At 43.7% G+C, this 22,780-nt stretch overlaps 1 protein-coding gene across 1 annotated transcript; it reads left to right on the top strand.

The window, feature by feature from the left end:
• Positions 1–17,173: 17,173 nt before the first annotated feature.
• On the top strand, positions 17,174–22,178 carry PCBD1 (pterin-4 alpha-carbinolamine dehydratase/dimerization cofactor of hepatocyte nuclear factor 1 alpha). The gene is made up of 4 exons (XM_006837467.1): positions 17,174–17,479; positions 20,217–20,348; positions 21,292–21,372; positions 22,080–22,178. Exons 1-4 carry the CDS (start codon positions 17,174–17,176, stop codon positions 22,176–22,178), a joined length of 618 nt encoding a protein of 205 aa, XP_006837530.1.
• The last annotated feature ends 602 nt before the right edge of the window (positions 22,179–22,780 follow it).

Below are 22,780 nucleotides of genomic sequence, written 5' to 3'. Positions count from 1 at the left end.
TTTGTGGTCCCCATGATATTTGTACTGGACAACGTTGCACTATACCATGTTGACTGGTTCAAAGTTCTTTTCATCCACTAAAAAATAATGGAATCCAATAGAAAGTTCATCAGGCGTCTCAATCTGACAATTGGGAAACAATGCTTTGCTGTGAGGGGTTGTCCTATGAATTATAGGCTGCTTAGCAGGATCTCTGATCATTAGCGTCCCCTTCCCAGTTGTGAGACCCAAAAATGTCTCCAGACATTGCCGAAGTCCTCTAGGAGACAAAACCATTACCACTACCACCTCCAGGGTGAGAGCCACTGCTCCAGGCCCCTCTGAGAGGTGACCACGTGCTCCTGTGAGAGACACGTGGAGGGAGGGAGGCAGCAGCCCTGCTGGTGATTCTTTGGGCCTAGGGAAAGGGCCAAAGGTGGGTAGTTCAAGGTTTTACCAGGCAGAGACCTTGGGTCCTTGCCCACTGGCTCTGAGACTACACAATCTTGGCGAAGTGTTTAGAGGGTTCCTAAAAAGATGCTCCGGTTGGGGCACTCTTTGAAAGTGGGGTGCTTGTGCAACCTGGGACAGACTCTCCTAGAGCAGAAGCACCCACAACAGAAGGGAGACCCAGGGCCTTAGAGCACACAGTGTGCTGAGAGGAGCAAAAGCTTGTGGCTAGGTAAGAATGGAAACCCTCCTTTTGGAACTATGTAAGCCACAGGGTTCCATGAAGGATTTCAGGAGAGGAAGTGAGGGAAGAGCCCCAAGAGTACATATTGTACTTCCAGCCAATTGGAAGCAGTGGCTACTATCACATTCTAATAAATGTGAGAATATTTAAAGTAACACTTTGGCTCCCCAATGGCACAGTGGTTAAGCATGCCAGCAGTTCAACCCCAGCAGCCATATGGTGGGAGAATGATGTGGCAGTCTAGTTCTGAACAGATTGTTGTTGTTGTTAAGTGCCGTCGAGTCGGTTCCGACCCATAGCGACCCTGAACAGGGTTTCTGAGGCTGTAAATCTTTATGGAGCAGAAAGCCTCATCTTCCTCCCGTGGAGCGGCTGGTAGTTTTGAACTGCTGACCTTGCGGTTCGCAGCCCGATTCGTAACCACTACGCTACCAGAGCTCCTTAGTAGCCTTGAAAACCCTATGGGCAGTTCTACTCAAAGGGTCACTATGAGCTGGAATTGACTCGATGGTCTAAAGTGGCACTGCTTGCATCCCAGGGGTGTGAAGCATTCACTCACACCTGGAACTACCATCTCACTGTTTTCTCCTCTGCCTTTCTAGGACTTGACGCAGTACGTGGCATGTACAGATCAGACAAAGGGTAGTTGAGGAAGAAAAAGAGGGAAGGAGGGAAAGGAATTTGCCATTTGGGAGATAATGCATGAAAACAGACATATTGGCCAGGATCATAAATTCTTAGGAATTTAGAATAGGAAGGGATCTAAGGGTCATCTGGTCTTCCCCACCAAGAGTTCTTAAAGTAGCCCTAACAGAGGTCAACTGATTCAAATAATGTCATCAAGGCACAAAGGGGAGTCGTGGTGTGGTACTGTAGGATAAGCACTAGACTTCTAACTGCAAGGTCAGTGGATCAAACCCACCAGCTACTCTTTGGAAATCCTATGATTCAGGGTCGCGATAAGTCGGAATTGACTTGACAACACTGAACAACAGACACAAAGGCGCTCTCTGTTATTCAGCGCGGCCCATCTTGTGAAATAGGCATGACTGGTTCAGAGTTGTTATAATCCACTGAAAACTTAAGAGTTCATCAGCATGAGTGGAGGCAAGACCAACATATAAAAATGCACATCTTTCCTAAACACCCAGCAATAAACAACTAGAAAATGTAATAGAAAAATATCCCAGGTACAGTGGCCAGTCCAGACAATAAAATACTTAAGAATAAACTTAATAAGAAATACCCAAGCCCTATATGAGGAACACAGTAAAACTTTACTGAAGGGCATAAAAGAAGGTCTACATAAATGGAGTGATATATCATCTTCTGGGATGGGAAGACTCAGTTCTATGAAGATGTCAATTCTCTTCAAATTAAATCTATAAATCCAATGCATTCTCAATCAGAATCTTAAAGGATTTTTATAGGACTTGACAAGCTGATTTGAAAGTTCGTTCGAAAAAGTAAACAAGCAAGAACAACCAAGAAAGCTTTTTAAACAAAGAAAAATGAGATGGGACTTAACTACCAGATATCAAAATGAACTATAAAGCTAGTTATTAAAACAGGGAACAGTGGACGGATCAAAGTAACAAAGCATCCAGAAACCAAGCATAGGAATTACGGGACTGTAACATAATGCAAAAGTGATGTTTCAAATTAGTGGGAAAAGGATGGACTATTTAATACATTAAAAAAATAGTATGCTATGATTGTTTATCCATTTATGAAATAAAATCATCATTTTATTTTTTAATATTAACGACGTGAATTAATTTTATTAGATTTCAGATCTTGCTCCAAACTAAATTCCAGGCAGATCAACAATCATAGCATGCTTTATCAACAAGCATATTGAATCTTGGGGTGAGGAATGCTTTCCTAAGCAAAACAGGAAATCCGGAAAACATAAGGGAAAACTCAGGGAGATTTGAGTGTTTAAAATTAAATATTTTTCTATCTCACTTACCTAAAATCAAATGATATTATAAGAAAATATTTATAGCATATACTCAGATGGTAGACAAGGGGCTAATATCTTACAAATCAATAGGAAAAAGACAACCCCAAAAGAAAAATGAGCAAAGGATATGAACAGGCAATGCACAGAAGAGAAAGTACAAACAAAAACTTATGAAGTCATAGTTAACCCCATTCATAATTAGAAAATGCAAAGTGAAGCTATAGTGACATACCCAATATTGGGCAGGTATGCAAAATGGACTCTGTGATGGGACAGATGTAAATGGTATTTTTAATTTAGGGCAATTTAGGAGTAGTTATCAGAATTTAAAAGAACATTCCTCCACAACAGCAGTGTTCATTTCAGGAACATTTCCCACATATGCACAAACATCTGTGCATGGGCCACATGGCTCTGCCAGTGCCCAGCAAACACTCAGATGTATTGACTTCTTAACATGAGGAGCCCAGCTAGAATCCAACTCTGCAGAGGTGGTCTCAGCTCACTGCAGCTCTCACCTCCTGTGACTGCTACACCATACTTCTAGCAACACAGCATTCTCTGGAAGTGGCTCTACAACCCTGTTACCATGTACTGAGATCACAGCCAATGGGGATTTTTCACAGAATAGTAATCAAGTTACATCGGCCTATCTTGTGCAAATATTTGATCTCTGGAGAGATTCCTCCTTAATCTTGATTCTGGGCATAGATATTGGTCCTAGTGGTCACCCCTAGTCCATGCCCCAGATGGCCCCCATGGATAAAGCACAGCTGTGATTATGTCTCCTGCTCAAAGCCCTCTGGGGAAATCCCAAACTCTTCAGTATGGGGTTGAGAGGACTACAACATAGATTATCTCCTTTAATCATTAAAGTAATTCTACAGGACAAGTATGACTACAAGCCCCATTAGAGCACTGAGGAAACTGATGCCCCAAAGGTTAAGCCACTTGCTCAAGATTCCAAAACTGAGCAAGTGAAGGAGCCAGACTTCAGAACAGATGACACTTCCTGAGCCTATGGTAACTTGACCCTAGGTCAATGGTAACCTTGGGTACAAAGCAGGATGGGGAAGAAGGTTTTCTATCTTTCTTTTTACGTCCAATCACCATATTGTTCCTGCTTTATTTTGATGGTTTACTATAAATATTTTGTGCTTTTTTAAAGAAATGCTTTTTTTTCCTTATTAAATTCTTAGCACAAGACCTGCCAAAAAAGTAGTAATTAGTACTATATAAATGTTCCACCACCTGTCTGTCAGTGTGGTGGCTTATAGGTAGCTATAATGCTGCCAGCTATGCCACTGACACTTCATGGTGGATACATTCCAGCAGAACTTTCAGATTAAAACAGACAAGAAACAAAGGCCTGGTAATTTACTTCCAGAAACTCCTCAGTGGAAACCCATGAATCACAACAGAGTTTTGCCCAATGCAGTGCTGGAAGATGAGCCCCCTGGGTCAGAAGGCTCACAGAATACACACTGACTGCAACAAAGGGCTTGGCAATGTCAACAATGACAACATTTCTATTGAGCTGGAACTGGCTCGATGACAGGTGACATCAACAATAATAGAAATGTTACTGTCAGAGCTGTCACTGTCATGTGTTTCTTAAATACCATTTCTTTTGTTGCCCAGTAGCTATCTCAAACTACCAAATAAGCACATTCAAAGACGGCTTTGGGAACCCTTTGCTGAGGAGGTGCTGAGTGTGAAGCAAAGGGCCAGGCACCTCGGGCAATTCAGAGATGTGCCACGTTTCATCCTTTGGGAACAAGGAAAATGGAGGGGCAGGAAGTACTGAGGAAACCAACTTAATAAAGAGGCTCAGCAGGGCAGCCGCCTTAGCAGGGGTGGATGTACTGGGAAGGGTCCTATACCTCAGGGCCCTCCACTTGAATGAAGAGCCAGTGCTCTCATGGTTAGATATTTTTGCAAATTTTGCAAAAGAAATGTATTTTAAGTGTAATAGGTTGAGACCCATGCCTTTTTTCATACTGATTCTCTCAAAGTCACACTTGCCTCATGTAGGGTTAAGTAGGAACCAATGTTTAGGAATCCGAGAAAAGGCAAGTTGAGTTGACAAACCATTTAATTTGTTGTTAAGTGCCGTCGAGTCAGTTCTGACTCATAGCAGTGACTGATGAGTTTGAACTGCCACCTTGAGATTCAAATTCACCTTGTGGTCCAGTACTTATCCTATCGCACCACACCAGGACTCTAATATGGGTACTGTTGTTGTTGTTGTTAAGTGCCATCGAGTGAGTTCTGACTTATATCAACCCTGTATAAAGATTCCAATAAGCAACTGATGAGTTTGAATCGCCAACCTTGAGGTTCAAACCGACCTTGCAATGCAGTGCTTATCCTAAAGTTTCACAGCAGGACTCCAATTTGGGTATGTTGTTGTTGTTAAGTGCCATTAAGTCACACAGAACTACCCTGTAATAAGGTTTCCAAGAAGCAGCTGATGAGCTCAAATCGCCAACTTTGCAGTTCAAACCGATTTTGCAGTCCAGCACACTAATCCACACGCCATACCAGGACTCCAACTTGAGTAGAGTAGGATACATGTACATGGACCAAGAGGCAGTTGTCCGAACAGATCAAGGACATACTGAATGGTTTAAAATTAGGAAAGGTGTGCGCCAGGGTTGTATTCTTTCACCATACTTATTCAACCTGTATGCTGAGCAGATAATCTGAGAGGCTGGGTTATATGAAGAAAAATGGGCATCAGGATTGGAGGAAGATTCATTAACAACCTGTGATATGCAGATGATACAACCTTGCTGGCTTAAAATGAAGAAGACTTGAAATACTCACTGATGAAGATCAAAGACCACAACCTTGGGTATGGATTGCATCTCAATATAAAGAAAACAACAATCCTCACTACTGAACCAATAAACAACATCCTTATCAATGAAGAAAAGATTGATCTTGTCAAAGACTTCATTTTGCTCAGATCAGACATCAACACTCATGGAAGCAGCAGTCAAGAAGTCAAACGACATACTGCATTAGGCAACTCTGCTGCACAAGACCTTTTTAAAGTGTTGAAGAGCAGAGATGTCAGTTTGAGGACTAAGGTGCACCTGACCCAAGCCATGGTATTTTCAGTAAACTCATATGCAGATGAAAATTGCACAGTGAATAAGGAAGACCATAGAAGAATTGATGCTTTTGAGTTGTGGTGTTGGAAGAGAATATTGAAAGTATCATGGACTGCCAAAAGAACCAACAGATCTGTGTTGGAAGTACAGCCAGAATGCTCCTTGGAAACCAGGATGGCCAGACTTTGACTCTCATACTTTAGATATATTGTCAGGAGGGACCAGTCACTGGAGAAGGATGTCATGTTTAGTAAGATGGAGGATCAGAAAAAAGAAGAAAACCTCCAGTGAGATGGACTAGCACAGTGGCAGTATCAATGGGCTCAAGCGTGACAATGATTGTAAGGTTGGCCCAGGACTGGGAAGTGGTTCATTCTGTTATGCATAGGGTCACTATGAGTAGGTACCAGCTTGATGGCACCTAACAACAGGGGACATTTCCCCACATGTCAGTTTGTTATACTATGATGGCTTGTGTGTTGCTGTGATGCTGGATGCTATGCCACTGGTGTTTCAAATACCAGCAAGGTCATCCATGGTGAACAGTTTCAGCAGAGCTTCTAGACAAAGAACAAACTAGGAAGAAGGAATAATTGGTCTTAGCTATGGAAAACCTTATGAATAGCCACGGTACACTGTCTGATATAATGCCAGAAGATGAGCACATCAAGTTAAAAGACACTCAAAATATGACTGAGGTAAAGCTGTCTCCTAAAAATAGAGTTGGACTTAATGATGTGGATAGAGCAAAGCTTTCAGGGCCTTCATTTTCTGATAAGACAGAAGTTAAAATGAGAAGAAAAGCTACAAACATCCATTAATAATTGCAACATGGAGTGTATGAAATATAAATCTAGGAAAATTAGAAGTCACCAAAAATGAAATGGGATTTGACATGGCTTCAATGACTGGATGATCACAGCTCAACTAGAAGAAGAAAGAAGAGGGAAAAAAAAAGTAATCTGGTACAATTTGATGAACTTGACCTACACCTATGGATGCAGTAGCTCAAAAGAGGGAACAAATCTTTACAGCGAGGATCATTCCGACCCCCTCCATACACAGAGTAGACAGGGATGGGCAACTTGGACATTGGCTACCCAAAATGTGGGGGCGGGGGAGTGGGGGCTACAAAGGCAAGAACTGACTGGCTTACATGCTTTCAAGAGAGAGTCTAGATCCAGAGGGTACAGAGGTAGAATCTCCAGTGAGTAGTATCCAATCTGTCTGGGAGGGGCTAATGAAAGGAGATGGGGATAGGTCCCTTGTGGTACAATGGTGAGTAATTGTTATCAGGACTGACTGTGAGGGTTGGAAACGTAAAGGCAGATGTTTTGTGGCAAAAGGAGGGGAGTGATTGACTATGTAGTCCATAAGCCAAGGTCCCTGGAACCATCAAGGGAGAAAAGCGGAGTGTGAAACCCTATCCAGAGAAACAGTGATGCCAGAGATGATGATGTGGAGAGATGGAGTGCCTGGGGACTCTAGACCCAGAGAGGGAGAGGGGTTGTGTGCTGACAACTGGGGGCAGGCTTGCAGGGTATGCCCTTTGGTTGGTTGATGATGCATGGAGGGATTGTAACCATGGCAATGAAACGATATACAATAGGATGAAAGTCAAGCTAATGTTCTCCCATATGAACTATCACATAATTCACAAGAAAACATTTAAAAATGAAATGGGATGCATAAAGATTGATATCCTAGGCAATACAGTGAGCCGAAATAGGCAGGTATTGGCCACTTTCAATTGGACAATCATATGGTTTACTACGCCAGGAAACACAAAATGGCATCACATTCATTGTCAAAAATAACAGATCTATGTTTAACTATAATGCTGTCTGTGAGAGAATATCTATACTCCTACAAGAAAAACCAGTTGAAATAGCCATTATTCAAATTTATGCACTAACCACTAAAGCCAAGGATGAAGAAACTGAAGAATACTACCAACATCTTCAGTTTGAAATTGATTAAACATGCAATCAAGATGCATTGATAATTACTGGTAATTGGAATGTGAAAGTTGGAAGCAGAGAGGACAGATCAATAATAGTGGGAAATATGGCCTTTGTGATAGAAGCAATGTTGAAGATTGCATGATATAACTTTGAAAAACTGCTGATTTATTCATTGCAATAACATCAAAAGTGACTATACACATGGCTGTCACCCCGTGGAATAGACAGGAATCAAACTGAGTACAACTGTGAAAAGAGATAATCAAGAAGCTCAATATCATCAGCCAAAATAAGACCAGAGGAATAAGAAATATCATTGCTGATGTCAGATGGATCTTGGCTGAAAGCAGAGAATACCAGAAAGATGATTACTTGTGTTTTATTGATCATGTAGAAACATTCCACTGCATGGATGATAATAAACTATATATAACATTACAAAGACTATGAATTCCAGAGTACTTAATTTCACTCATGTGGAACCTGTATATAGATCAAGAGGCAGCCATTTGAATAGAACGAGGGGATACTGTGTGGTTTGAAATTAGGAGAGGTGTTTATCAGGGTTGTATCCTTTCACCATACTTATTCAATCTGTATACTAAGAAAATAATCGAACAAGGTGGATTGTATGAAGAAGAATGTGGCATCAGGATTGGAGGAAGACTTATTAACAACTACAATATGCAGATTAAACAACCTTGCTTGCTAAAAGTGAAGTGAACTTGAAGCATTTAATGATGAAGATCAAAAACTACAGTCTAGATTACATCTCAATATAAAAAACAAAAAACAAAGGTCCTCATGATGGAACCAATAAGCAACATTTTGATAAGCGGAGAAAAGATTGAAGTTGTCAAAGAATTCATTCGTCTTGAATCCACAATCAACAATCATGGAAGCAGTGGAATGAGAAGGCAAACAACATATTGCATTAGGCAAATCTGCTGCAAAAGACCTGTTTAAAGTGCTAAAATAAAGAGCAAAGAGACCAGTTTGAGGACTAAGACGTGCCTGACCCAAGCCATGGTATTTTCAAAAGCCTCATATGCATGTGAAAAGTTGGACTGTGAAGACTAGAAGAATGGATGCATTTGAATTATGGTGTTGATGAAGAATATTGAATGTATGTACCATGGACTACCAGAACAAATAAATCTGTTTTAGAAGTACAGCCAGGATGTGTCTTAGATACGATGACAAGATTTCATCTCATTTACTCTGGAACTAGTCTCTGGAAAAGGCCATCATGCTTGGTAAAGTAGAGGGTCAGCGAAAGAGGAAGACTTCTAATGAGATGGGTTGATGCAGTAGCTGCAACAATGTGCTCAAACGTAAGAGTTGTGAGGCTGGCGCAGGACTGGGAAGCGTTTCATTCTATTGTGCATAGGGTCACCATGAATCTAAGTTGAGTCAACAGTACCAAACATAAACAACAGGATACGTTTTTGTGATTCTCAGTCACTTTCATGTATAAGTTATTGCTAGCTGTCCTGGCCACAGGAATACCTTTCAGGAATACTCCTGCCTCCTGGCTTATCCCATTGTTAGTGTGGAAGTGATGCTCTTCGCAACTTTTCACAACCCAGGCGGAAGTGGAAATTCTCATTACTGTCCTTTAAGCCTTCCTTCCATCTTGTACCCACCACACTTACCCAAGTTATTGCTACATGTTTTAGACAACACTCCATTTCCAGGTACCATTTTTACTTTTGTTATCGGCTGCAGCATAACAAATGCTCCAAAACTTGGTGGCTTCAAACAAAAAACTGTACTTGAAGTTCTCACAATTTTATGGTTGGACTGGCCTTTGCTGTGTTGTTCTTGTTTGGGATATTGCATGGGATTGCAGTCAGATGGCTGCAGAAGCAGAGGCCATCTGAGGGTATGACTGATCTTAGTGACCAAGCTGAGGTAACAGCTATGTTTCTGGCTGTCAGTTGGGAGCTCCACAGAGGCTGTGGACCAGAGCAGTACATGTGACTCTTAGGCGTCTTACCACACAGCTGGAGCAGCAAAATGGGTTTCTGCCAAACCAACTGGTTAGGCCACAATCTTATAAAGTGACTGCTCCATTTGCTATGCAAATTGAGAGATTTGGGTCCACTGAGGTTTATTTGGTCAGTTGATGGTCTGGCCAGAAGGGTCATGCCTTGAAATTGGCTATAAGAGTCAATCTCCAGAGGTTGAAGGGGATCTCACTACCATTAAGAAGAGCCGAGCAGAGTATGTGTTTTGGCGCCAGGGTCCTTGAACTAAGAACCTTCTAGACACAGGAGAAAGATATAACACCGAAGATGGTGTGGATGACAAAAAACAGCTGTAAGTAGAGCAGAGCCCAGTGGTGGAGAAAAGATAGCAGCTGTACAAGTAGCAGGTACAAGAGCATGAGGTGGCAGAAGTGTGCTTGCCAGTCCATGGAGAGGGAGAAAAGCTGAATGTCTTCAGGCAGGAGGCTTGCTGATGGAGTGGGGTGTTTCAGGGCACTCGTTGGTGGAGCTAAAGAGCTAGAACAGCTGAGAACGGTCTGCCTGAAGGCACAGTAGAGAAGCTATCCTTACTAAAGAACTACAGCCTGACACCTGTTATATCCAATTTGATACTGACCCTGAGTTGTAGCCTGTTATTTCTCTAACAAACCCCATAATCTTGAACATGGTCTGTGAGTTCTTCATGGTCATTGTAATTAACTATCGAACCCAGCCAAGAAGTAGAGTGTCATGGGGTAGGGGCTGATGGGAGGAGTGGGGGATGACTGGTGTCAAAAAAAAGTGGGAGAGTGAAAGTATGTTTGCCATCACTTCATAAGAACCAGCTTTGTGCTAATCTTGAGTATTATCTCTCCTCCTGAAATTAGGTTACAGATGGATTCTGAGAGGAAGCATCTCAAAATCAAGAGTTCCAGGGAACCAAAGCAGAAGCTACAGGGCTTCTTTGGAGTAGCCTCAGAAATAATACGGTGCCACTCCAACCCCATTCGTCTGGTTATACAGTGCAGCTCAGATCCCGTGTAGAAGAGAACCAGTACTCAAGACATGCGTATTAGTAATCAAGGCTCATGGGAGAGCAAGCCATCTTTGAAGATAAGGTATCATACTACCTTTTACAACAGACCAAAGGGAATCTTCACACCTAGGTCTTAAATTAAATTAGGTCCCTAGGTGGCACAAACAACTTGTACTAAACTGTTCCCCTAAGCGCTGGCTGTTCGAACCCACCCAGCAATGCCTTGGAAGAAAAGTCCTGGCAATCTACTTCCATTAAAATAAAGCCCAGAAAACCCTATGGAGTAGCTCTGCTCCAGAACACCTAGCTCTCCATGATCCCGAACCAACTGGATGGCAGCCTCTACCATCAACAGGTCTTAAATTTACATAATCATAAAATTAAGAAAAGAAAAAGTGGAACATTTTTGTGACCGGGGTAAGAAAGGGTTTATCAAATAAAGCCTCAAAAGCACAAAAATCATAAGATGAGGGGAGAAAACACAAATCATATCATATCAAAATATAAGATTTCTGCCAATGAAGAAAATCACAGAGAAGATAGCAGACAGATGGCAGGACTGAAGAGATATTTGCAATATTTAAAAGTGGCAGGCAATTCATGTCTAAATATAAACTTCCACCAATCAACTGAAAAAAAGAGACCATTGTACTTTTTAAAAAATATGGGCAATGATATTTAAAAAAAAATTTACAAACAGTAAACCCCAAATTCTAACAAGTTTAAGAAGAGGTGCTCAAAATGATTAGAAACCAGAAAGGTGCAAAGTAAAACAGTGAGCCATCATTTTCTAAGGCACTAGACCGCAAGGCTGGTTTGAACGACGAGGTCAGTGGTTCAAACTTACCAGCTGCTCCATGGAAACCCTATATAGGGGTCGCTGTAAGTCGAAACCAACTTGACGGCACTTAACAACAAGAAAGCCTTGCAAAAATGTAAATGCTAAATTAAGCCAAGTATGAGTATGTTTTCATGAGATACATAAGGAAATAGAAACCTCACACAATGCAGGTGAGAAGAAAGACGGGTACAGCCATCTGAACAGCATGTGGAATTATTTGGGATATGTGTACTCATAAAGGGAATTGTTGGATTTATAGCACATGCATATATCTAAGTTGCCTAAGAAACACTCCCACAAGCCAGGGTGCTGTTAAAGGAGGCTGCTCACTGTAGTATCATTCTTGGTTATTTTTGCTTTGTATGTATGTATTCAAGGGCTTGGGTGGGGGTGGGGGTGGAGGGTGAAGGGTGATGAAAGAGGCAGAGTGTTAAAGGGAAACGGAGTGTCCATCACTGGCAGAATAATACACCATGGTGGATTCTCACCACGGAATGCTAAGTAGCAATTAGAAGCTACAGATTAAGTACAATAGCAGCATGAATGGGCCTTAATTTTCCACTAAATATTCTGTTTTGTAAAAAACAAAATGAGATATGTAATATAACACTGTTTACATAAATTAAAAATCATATAGCTGAAACAATACACACTTTGCAAGAATATGTATAACAAAAATACACATTAACATATTAGAAAGGTTGCTTTGGGGAACTGTCTTACTTATCTAGTTTTGCTCTAACAGAAATATGACAAAATATAACAAACAGAAATTTATTCTCTCACAGTTTAAGAGGCTAGAAATTCAAACTCCAAATTCAGAGTACCGGCTCTAATGGAAGGCGAAAATGTCTCTCTTTGTCGGCTCTGAGGAAAGGTCCTTGTTTCCCTTCAGCATCCGTAGGCCCACCATTCCTTGGAGCTCTCCATGTGTGTTGGCATCAGTCTTCCCCTGGATCTACGCGAGCTTCACAGCCCAGGGATCCCAGTTTCAAAGGACACATTCCACTCCTGGCTCTTCTTTCTTGGTGGTAGTAGGTCCCGCATTCTCTTCTCACTTCACTCTCCTTTTATCTTTGTAAAATAAAAGGCCACACCCCTGGAAAACTCCTTATGTCAGACCAGGGTTGTAATGGAAATAAGGGTGTTACAACCCACCCTTGGTATGACACTGTGGGTTAATGTGCTGGACCACAAAGTCATCTGAACCATGTTCAAGCCCACCAGCTGCTCCTACGAAACCCTATACAGGATCGCTATGGGTTGGAACCGACTTGATAGCACTTACCAACAACAACAAGCAGCTCTGGTAGTGTAGTGGTTACGAATCGGGCTGCGAACTGCAAGGTCAGCAGTTCAAAACTACCAGCTGTTCCGTGGGAGAATGCTGAGGCTTTCTGCTCCCGTAAAGATTTACAGCCTCGGAAACCCTGTACAGGGTCGCTATGAGTCGGAACCAACTCCATGGCACATAACAACAACAACAACAACCAACAACAACATACCCACCTTTAATCCTTTCGTTGGTTTATCATATCAGATCACATAATGGGGAATCATCACATAACTGTTATATTACAACATTAAATAACTACTTTGTCATTGCTAAGTGCCGTCGAGTCAGTTCCGACTAAGCAACCCTGTATAGGATTCACAAGAAGCAGCTGTTGAGTATGAACTGATGACCTTTCGGTCCAGAGTTTATCCTACAGTGCCATACCAGGACTCCATAACTGCTAACTACGAATCATGATTCAGCCAAGCTGACACACATTTGGGGGGAGGTAGGGGAAGGGGAGGAACAATTCAGAGGATAATATGGGGTATAGGGATAAAAAGTTAATAGAAAAAAAAGTTAAATATTAGAGGATTTATATTACCTGATTTCAAGACATTATAAAGCAATAATAATCAAGACAGCATGGTACTGGCATCAAGACAGACAAACAGATCAATGGAACAGAATAGAGAACCCAGAAATAAACTCACATATCAAGTCAGTTGATTTTACAAAGGTACAAAGGCAATTCAGTGGAGAATGGAACAACTGGATATTACCTGCAAAAAGTGAATTTGGGTCCTTAACTCTGAGCATAAAAAAAAATTTAATTAACTCATAATGGATCATTCACCTAAATGCAAAACCGAAAACCATAAAACTTACAGAAGAAAATATAGCAGAAATGAGAGCTTGGGTTAGGAGAAAATTGTTAGCAACAACACAAAATAGTAACCCAGAGAAGAATCATTTGGTAAATTGAATTTCATCAAAATTAATAACTTTTGCTCTTTGAAAAACACTATAAGACAATGTCAAAAATAGTTGTAAATCATATGCCTGATAAAGGTCTTGTATCTAGAATAAAGTACTCCCAAACTCAATGAGAAAACAGTTTTTTGTTGTTACTGCTGTTTTAATGAGCAGGAAACTTGAACAGGCAATTCACCAAAAATTTACCAATGGCAAATAAACACATGATAAGCTATTCAACATCATTAGTCACCAAGAAAATTCAAATTATTCAAAGAGCATAAGTTAAGCGTGAGATCCTACCTAGAAAAGTAAAGTCAGCAGAGACAGTAGAAAAGACGGTGGCATGGAGAGACAGAGCAGCTGCAGGCTCTAGGCCCAGGGACTGAGTAAGGATGTATACCTGCAGGCAGGAGGCTGGCTTGCAGAATATGCCTTTAGGACATTTCAATGAATATATATATATATATATATATATTTTTTTTTTTGTATGTGTACATGCATAGAGTATGTATGGAGTCCTGGTGTGGTGCTGCAGGATAATGCACTAGTCCTCAAGGTTGGTTTGCACCTCAAGGTCAGTGGCTCAAAACCACCAGCCGCTCCTTGGAGACTCTATACAGAGTGGCTATGAATTGGAATCAACTCAATGGCACTTAACAACAACAACATATGTGTATCAAATATTTTTGCTTTGTTCATTTGTGAAATATAAGATGTAAAAGGGAAGCCACAGGGAGGAAGTAGGATAACTGCTGTTGTAGAGAGGGGATTGTAATCACTGAGATGAAACAAAGTATGTTGTTGTTGTTGTTGAGTGCCGTCGAGTCGGTGCTGACCCATAGCGACCCTGTACCGGGTTTCCGAGGCTGTAAATCCTTACGGGAGCAGAAAGCCTCATCTTTCTCCCGCGGAGCAGCTGGTAGTTTCGAACTGCTGACCTTGCGGTTCGCAGCCCAATTGGTAACTACTATGCTACCAGAGCTACCAATATATAATTTGTTAAATGTGAAGCTGATGATTTTGTCTGTTAACCTTTAATCAATTCACAATTAAAAATTAAAAATAAAATAAAATGAATAGTTAAGGTAAATAAATACTGTTAACTTATGGAAGGGATTGCAATCATTGTAATGAAGTAAAAGTATATGATTTGCTGAATGTAAAACTGATCTGCTCTGTAAACTTTCACTCAATTCTCAATAAAAAGTTAAATAAATAAAGTTAGATGAATAGATGCTTGCCTAGATAGATATATACATGCTAAAACAAGTATGTTGTTGTTGTTCAGCGCTGTTGAATAGGCTCTGGCTCATGGTGAAGCCTCACAGGGTTTCTGAGGCTGAAGATCTTTATGGGAACAGAAGCCTTATCTTTCTCCCGCAGAGCAGTTGGTGGGCTCAAACCTCCAACCTTGTGGATTTTTACAGTGCAGTGATAAATGTTAATGTCTAAGGTGGTAGGTAGAAGCCCTGCTGGTAGTATAGTGGGTTACAAGTTGGACAGCTAACCTCAAGGTAGGCAGTTTGAACCTACCAGGTGCTCTGTAGAAGGGTGAGGCTTTCTGCTTCTGTAAGGATTTGGAACTTTGGGAATCCTATGCAGGGTTGCTATGTGTCACAACCAACTCAATGCCACCCAATTGGTAACTGGTTGTTTAATATGACTCTCTTTCAACTTTCCTGTAATTCCAAAATTTTTCATAATGAAAAATTGGAAAGTGGAAAAAAAAAAAAGATGAAAACCATTCTGGTGTTGTCTGAGTTTCAGGATCATCAGGGGATCAACAGCAGGTCCTGAACCTAAGCTCCCATCTTCAGCCCCAAGGTCCAATGGGTAGCAATAAAGCAGAGGTGTTGAACTGGGAGAAGAAAAAAACCCCACTACACATTAATTGTTGCTGTTGTTAAGTGCTGTTAGTTGGTTCCAACCCATAGTGACCCTGTACAGGGTTTCCAAGGAGCAGCTGGTGCATTTGAGGTGCTTATCCTACAGTGCCACACCAGGACTCCTTCACATACTAATTAGAATGGCTAAAGGCCCAGACCATACCAAGTGTTGATGCAGATGTGGAGGAATTAGAGCTCTCATATGCTGCTGCTGACAACATAAAATGATAGGAGCACTTTGGAAAATAGTTTGTCAGTTTCCTAAAAAGTTATAAACATATCTAACCTTCAGACCTAGTCATAATCTCTCTCTCCTCGGCATTTAGCCAAGAGACTTAGACACAAAGACTTCAACACAAATAGTCATAGCACCTTGATTATAATAGACCCAAATTGGAAACAATCCAAATGTCCAATAGATGAATGCATAAACAAACTGTGGCATTTCCATACCATAAAGTACTATAAAAATCGTTTTTAATTAAAAAAAAAAAAAAAGAACTATTGATCATGCTTGGCTCCCATAATGGTGCAAATGTACTTGGCTACAGATTTTTGGAATCCACCCATCTGTGACCTAGCTCTCTACCTCTGTAAGACTGTTGTTGTTATGTGCCATTGAATCAGTTCGAGCTCATAGCGACCTTGGATAGGGTTTCCGAGGCTGTCAATCTTTATGGGAGCAGCAAGATTAATTTTTCTCCTGAGGTAGGGCCTGGTGGAGCCAAACCGTTGACTGTGCAGTTAACAGCCCGGCTTATACCTATGACACGAGGGTTCGTGTCTGTAAGATTGTTGTTGTTGTTGTTAAGTGCTGTCAGTTGGTTCCTACTCATAGCGACCCTGTTGATGAGATTGAACCTCCGACCTTGAGGTTCAAATCGACTTTGCAGTTCAAACTGCTCCTGCAGTGCAGCGCATTAACCTACAGCGCCACAACCCCATTGAAACCCCTATGAACACAGTGCTACTCTGACACATAAGGGGTTCCCACGAGTTAATAATAGGGTATTGATAACAGGTGTGGGCAGGAGGTAACGTTTAGGGGTGATGGGCTGTTCATAATTTGTGGTGATGGCTTGACTGGCGTATAAAGTATACAGTGTGCAGTTTATTGTATCTCAATTGTACCTCAGAATGCTTTTGAAAAAGACAAAGTGAGGTCACTTTGTGTCTAGGTACACACAGCTGCTAAATGACCCTGAAGTCTGCCTTGGGAGCCTGGTACTCACTGGAACGATCGCGCCGAGACAGTGCTGAGCGGAAAGGAAAATGCTGGAAAGGAGCGCGCCTCGACGTTAATCATTACCGGGGTCGGCGCACCGGGAGCCGGCGGAAAGCCCGTCCGCAGACTCCTCCCCGGCCGGGGCGGGCCTGGGGGCGGCCCGAGTGATCTCCGCCGGACCGCGGCTCTCGCCTGTTGTCCCGCCACCTGCTGCTCGCCGGGTCGCGCCGCGCTCCGACATGGTGAGGGAAGGCCGGGCGCGCGACAGGAGGGGGCCTCAGGGCGCCTGCCGACCCGCGCGCGGCGCTCGGGGCTGGGAGGCTAGGCGCTTCCGGCTCTCGGATGGGCAGCCAGGAGGTCACGCCCTCTCCCGGTGGGGCTCGAGGGGAAGCGGAGGCTCCAGCAGGGCGGGGCGGGGGCCAGGTAGCCGTGAACGGACGCCCGGGGCCCCGACCCCCAGGCCCACGCTCTTTCCGCGCTGCTGTGCGGGGGCGGGGCGTCCCAGCCGCCCTCGGAAGTCCATGCCTGGGGCTCAGTTAGTGCCCGTGTGGGATGGGGGCGGGGGAGGCTGCATTTGTTTTCTCCCTTTGCAGGCGTAGGGTCGGCCTCCTCTCGGTTGCACTTCTGACCTCACCTGGGAACAGCTTTGGTCTGGGACTCAGCCCTCTGTGCACCTGAGAAGCGGCTCCTGCAGCAGGACCAGCCAATCCTGGCTGAGCTGCCGCCAAGAGGGTCTGGGTCCTTGACTCCAAGTCAGCACCCTTCCCTCAGCCAGGGAGGTGGCCTTGAGCCCCTGGAGGCAGCAAGGAAACGTTACTAAACATAGCCCCAAATACTAGGGACAATCAGGGCTGCTGCGGTGACAATTGGGGAGGCCTTTCGAAGTTTAGGTGTAGGGAAGAACGATGGAGATGGTGAGTGAGGCTGATTGTGAGGTGCCACACTGGGGGTGAGTAATCAGTAACCCTCCGTGAGATACCTCCTGAGACAAGAGGCAGAGTCCAAGCCTGACCGTAATTGAATAAACGTGGCCTCTGCCCACTCCCTGATCCCACAGGCTGTGGGTGTTGGGGTTCCAGATGACTCTAAAGAGAAAGGATGGCCTCCCTAGGGCTCTCCAGTGCCCACCCATGTCTCAGAGCCAAAGGCGTGAACAGTGGGTTTGGATGCGTGGGCTGACTTCCGCCCATCTGGTTGCCTGGATACATGGACCAGGCTTATTAGCACTGATAAGGGCAAGCTCTAGACTAGAGATGGGGTTGGGCGGATGCTGCCGAGTAAACACTGCCATTGAGAGGAGGAGAGAACGTTCGTTTTCAGGAGAAGAGAAAATACTGATTTCTTGGAGCATGGCAGTGGCCTCCAGGGCTACCCAGACCCTGCCAGGCCCATCGCCAGCCCACTTAACCAAGGAAGTCTACAGGGAGTAACCGGGCCGTTTATCACATTATCCCATTGAGTCCTCACACTGAGAAGTGGAAGTTTTTGTCCCTGTTTTCCTCATGACTCTAAGAGGTGAAATGCACATGGCTGATAAATGGCAGACCTGGGGCTTGAACCAATCCTGCCAATTCAACCCAGAGTTGCCAGCCTTCGGGTTACAGACTCTTAGCATGCCTCACACTTCTCCCAGAATTACCAGATTCATCTTTACCTTTGCACTTTATGCATTTCTGTCTTTGGGTAGTTTCTGTCTGTAGTGAGTTATGTCTAAGGCTGTAACTGAAAAGTTAGCAGTTCAAACCCACCAACTGATCCGAGGGAGAAAGATGAGTCTGCTTTGGAAACTCTACGGAGCAGTTCTACTCTGTCTTAAAAATTTGCTGAGTTTGAATGTACTGGATGACAGTGAGTTTTTAATCTCAGGGTTCTAAATTCTGGGATCCCTTAAACTCCTAAACCTGTACCATCCAAGACACTAAAACTGACCTTTGCTTCCTATATTCTCTGAGGATCCAATTCCTGGCCTGAAAGGTGCCAATTTGGGTTCCCTGAAGACATTTTGAATAATAGGTGCACAGGATGGGGCATTGCCTTTACGGGTGAAAGTGAACAAATACGCTTCTCAATAACTCATCCATACTTTGTTCAGTAACACTGGTTGCAACCCCCACAGGTTTCCCAGTCGCATTCATCTTTCTTTCCTCCCTTCCTGCCTTCTGAGCTTCATTTCTGGGCTGCTCTTTTGGTTTTGTATGGTTTATTGTTCTCTAAATTGGCTTCCTCCCTGGTAATACTGTTCACCTTAAAAGCCTACCATTTGACTGAAAGTTGAATCCGGGGTGTGTTACCATTGCCTTTGGCCAAGTTACTCCACTTCTGGGTCTGAGCTCTGTCTGAGCTTCGAACTTCAGGAACTGCCAGAACAAAACAGATGGTAGAAAAATCCAAGAAGCCAGGAGCAGGGGCTGCATGGTGAGAGTGACAATACCAGTGGTTGTTACCTGCAGTCTGCCCAGGCTTACTTGGGAAACTTGTCTGAAATGCTGATTTCTTTACCAGCCTCTAGGAATGCGGATTCAAAAAGTTTGGCTGGGGACCCAGGAACCTGCATATTTCTGTTGTAGATGGTCCACAGACCACCCCTAGAGTCACTGACCAGGGGTAGTGGTGGGAGGGAACAAAGAAGCCAGTTTCCCTCCCTAGGCCTTGGTGTTGTCAAGTACTGTGGAGTCGCTTCTGACTCATAACCACCCTGTGTAGGGTTTCCAAGGAGCGGCTGGTGATCCTGAACCTCCAACCTGTGGTTCAAACTGACCTCGTGGTCCAGTGCTTTAAACCACAGGGCCATACCAGGACTACTCTTAGGCCTTAGCATCCACTTCAGTACACCTGAAAATGAGTAGCGGCTGGGTCCAGAAAATAGGGAAGACTGGCATGTTGGGGCACTCTTCTTAAAATCATATTGTATTACATATATTTGTATCTGGGTTTGACTTTTTTTCTTTCTTAATAATTTAACCTTAGTTTGGGAGGGAGGAGGCTCTCAATAGGATTTTGGGGACGGGCCGTGGGGGGCAGAGGAATGTTTCTCAATCAAATGGTTTCCCTGTGATTAGCGTTATACTCAGATTTACTTTCTCTGGGTGGAATGGAAAACCCAAAACCTAAGAGCCTATCAGTGAATGAGTAAGGGCCCCACCTCCTGGGCAGAGCCCATCCTCCAGGCAGACCAGCTGCCCTTTGACCATGTCACCTAGTGTCCAGAGCAGCCAGTGGAAGTCTTGCTTGACCTGTAAAAATAAATGACCTTGGGCCTCTCTGTTTTTTTTGTTCTCGCAGGCCGGCAAGGCACATAGGCTGAGTGCCGAGGAGAGGGACCAACTGTTGCCAAACCTGAGGGCTGTGGGGTGGAATGAGCTGGAAGGCCGAGATGCCATCTTCAAGCAATTCCATTTCAAAGACTTCAACAGGGTATGGGTCTAGGTGGGACAGTGTGTTCATGTGTGTGTGTGTGTGTGTGTGTGTGTGTGTGTGTATGAAATTTTTTATTATGAATTGAGTGAAGGTTTACACAGCAGATCATCAGTTTTACATTGAACAAATCGTACACTTTGTTTCATCTTAATGATTGTTGTAATCCCCTCCATGTAACAACAGTTATCCCGCTTCTTCCCTGTGCTTCTCATTTCCATTCTGCTCTCCTTCCCATTCCTTCTCAACTTTGTCCTTAGGTAAAGTTGCCCTATTGATCTTGAGGGGTTGACCACTCCATGAGCACACCTTATTAGTGTTGTTGTCCCCCCTACTCTACTGATTGGCTGAAAATTGGGCCACAAGGCTGAGTTCTGTTCCAGACCTGAAGGTTCATGGGAGGACAGTTTGGAGAGAGGGTACTCTGGCAGCACGACTCATCTGGGCACTGTACCATTGGGGAAATGGACTTCCCTAACTCTGGTAGCATACTGGTTACGAATTGGGCTGCTAACCTTAGGGCCAGCAGTTCGAAACTACCAGCTGTTCTGCTGGAGAAAGATGAGGCTTTCTGTTCCTGTAAAGATTTACAGTCTCAGAAACCCTGTACAGGGTCGCCATGAGTCGGAACTGACTCCACGACACATAACCACCACCAACTTACTTGAAAAGTGTCAACATTGGGGCTTGGGGAGATGCGCCTTAGACTTTGCATACCTGGAATGCTTAAGGGAAGAGTCTCAGAGTCTAGGTTCCTGCCTGGTGGCAAGGATGTCGACTTGAGGACATGGTACTAGATGGCCCAAGATTTACCAAGAGTCAAGCTCTTCTGGCATCTCCACCCTCAAGGCTCAGAGGATGGCAAGCATCCTGTCGCTACACCAAAGCCTTGAACTGTTCTGATCTCTTAGAATGCTAACCTAGGTCTCTCTTCACTTGATAGGCTTTCGGGTTCATGACAAGGGTGGCCCTGCAGGCTGAAAAATTGGACCACCATCCTGAATGGTTTAATGTGTACAACAAGGTGAGTGACATCCAAGTTTGGAGAATTCCAACTCCTCACTCCCTCATCCTGCTCCAACCATCTTCCTGGTCTCAACATTGCAATCTTGACACCCTGAGAAACATTCAGTCTCACTGCCAATGGAACAAATGCAAATATAAAACACTTGTGAGTTACTTGTGGCTGAAGTAGACGTTAAGAAGGCAAAACTTAAGTAGACGTTAAGGGAGGCCGTGGAAGACATACTCAACTCATTAATCACCCTAAACAGTCCGTCTTTGGAAGTATATGGAAGAATGGAAAGGTAATACACTTTAAGAAAAGCCATGCACAGCATTCAGGGCAGACTGTCCACTTAATCAAGCCATCCTTCAGTGCCTCCCAGGTGCTGAGAACTATGCTGGACTCTGTGTACAAACATTAAGGCTTGGAAGAGGAGGTCTGTAAATTGATAGTGTTTAGGGGTCGTTGTTGGCTTTTGGTCTTATTTTAGCTTTGATGTTGCTCTTGAAAAACATCCAGAGAGAGATGGCTTCCAGTAGTTTTGCAGCGTGGTTACAAACCTGTCAACCAGCTCTCAGGAAGGCAGCCCACGGGAGGGAGGGACCAGCGACCCAGTCTTCTGGAAGAATCAGTGTGGCTGAGCCTGGCAGTTGCTGATGCTCGCCTGCTCTCAGTGACTCCGATCAGTAAAGTTGCTTGACCCTGAATCTCTGGTTTTGTTTCAGGTCCACATCACCCTGAGCACCCACGAGTGTGCAGGCCTTTCGGAGCGGGACATAAACCTAGCCAGCTTCATTGAACAAGTAGCAGTAGCCATGACGTAATTCCTCAGGGGTTGGCTGAATTGGGAATCCAGGGAGGGAATTGGGGAGTCCTGGATCCTGCTGAGTCATCATTGCCAAGTCTACTTGGGGGGGGGGGGGCGGGGGTCCTTGCTGTGCAAAGGAGAGAATCCCCCTTCACTGACTGAGTTCCCCTCCACCCGCTCTTCATTCTTGGGGTCCTGTTAGTACACTGCTAGTTTGATTAAGCTCTTCTCTTTCCCAAGAAGCTGTGATAGGGGAGGACATAAAGTCTTATCAAAGGAACCAGGACCCTAAAGTAGACCCCACTGTAAGTGACTCCCATCAGTTGCTCTTACGTCTCAAATAAAACTCTAGCGTCACTCACTTGGTCTCAGGCCTTCTGGAACCTTCTTTTCTACAATCCAATTGGAAGCAATGGACCAGGCATTTAAAACACTTACTCTGTGCAAGGCATTGTTCAAGGAAGAAGGGTGGACCAGACCAGACCACCCTGCCTTTCAACGAGTTCGTGAAATCAAGCAGGAAAGATGGATTACGTGAACATTAGATGTCAGGATAAGAAACACACTGTGAGAACGCAAAGTAGTAATTCATGTCAACAAGAGTGAATGAGGAGACTT

The sequence above is a fragment of the Chrysochloris asiatica genome, unplaced genomic scaffold, assembly GCF_000296735.1.
Source record: "Chrysochloris asiatica unplaced genomic scaffold, ChrAsi1.0 scaffold00020, whole genome shotgun sequence".
In the NCBI taxonomy this organism is placed as follows: Eukaryota; Metazoa; Chordata; class Mammalia; order Afrosoricida; family Chrysochloridae; genus Chrysochloris; species Chrysochloris asiatica.
Note: the sequence above shows the minus strand (reverse complement) of the source record. Positions and strands in the feature narration are given on the sequence as shown.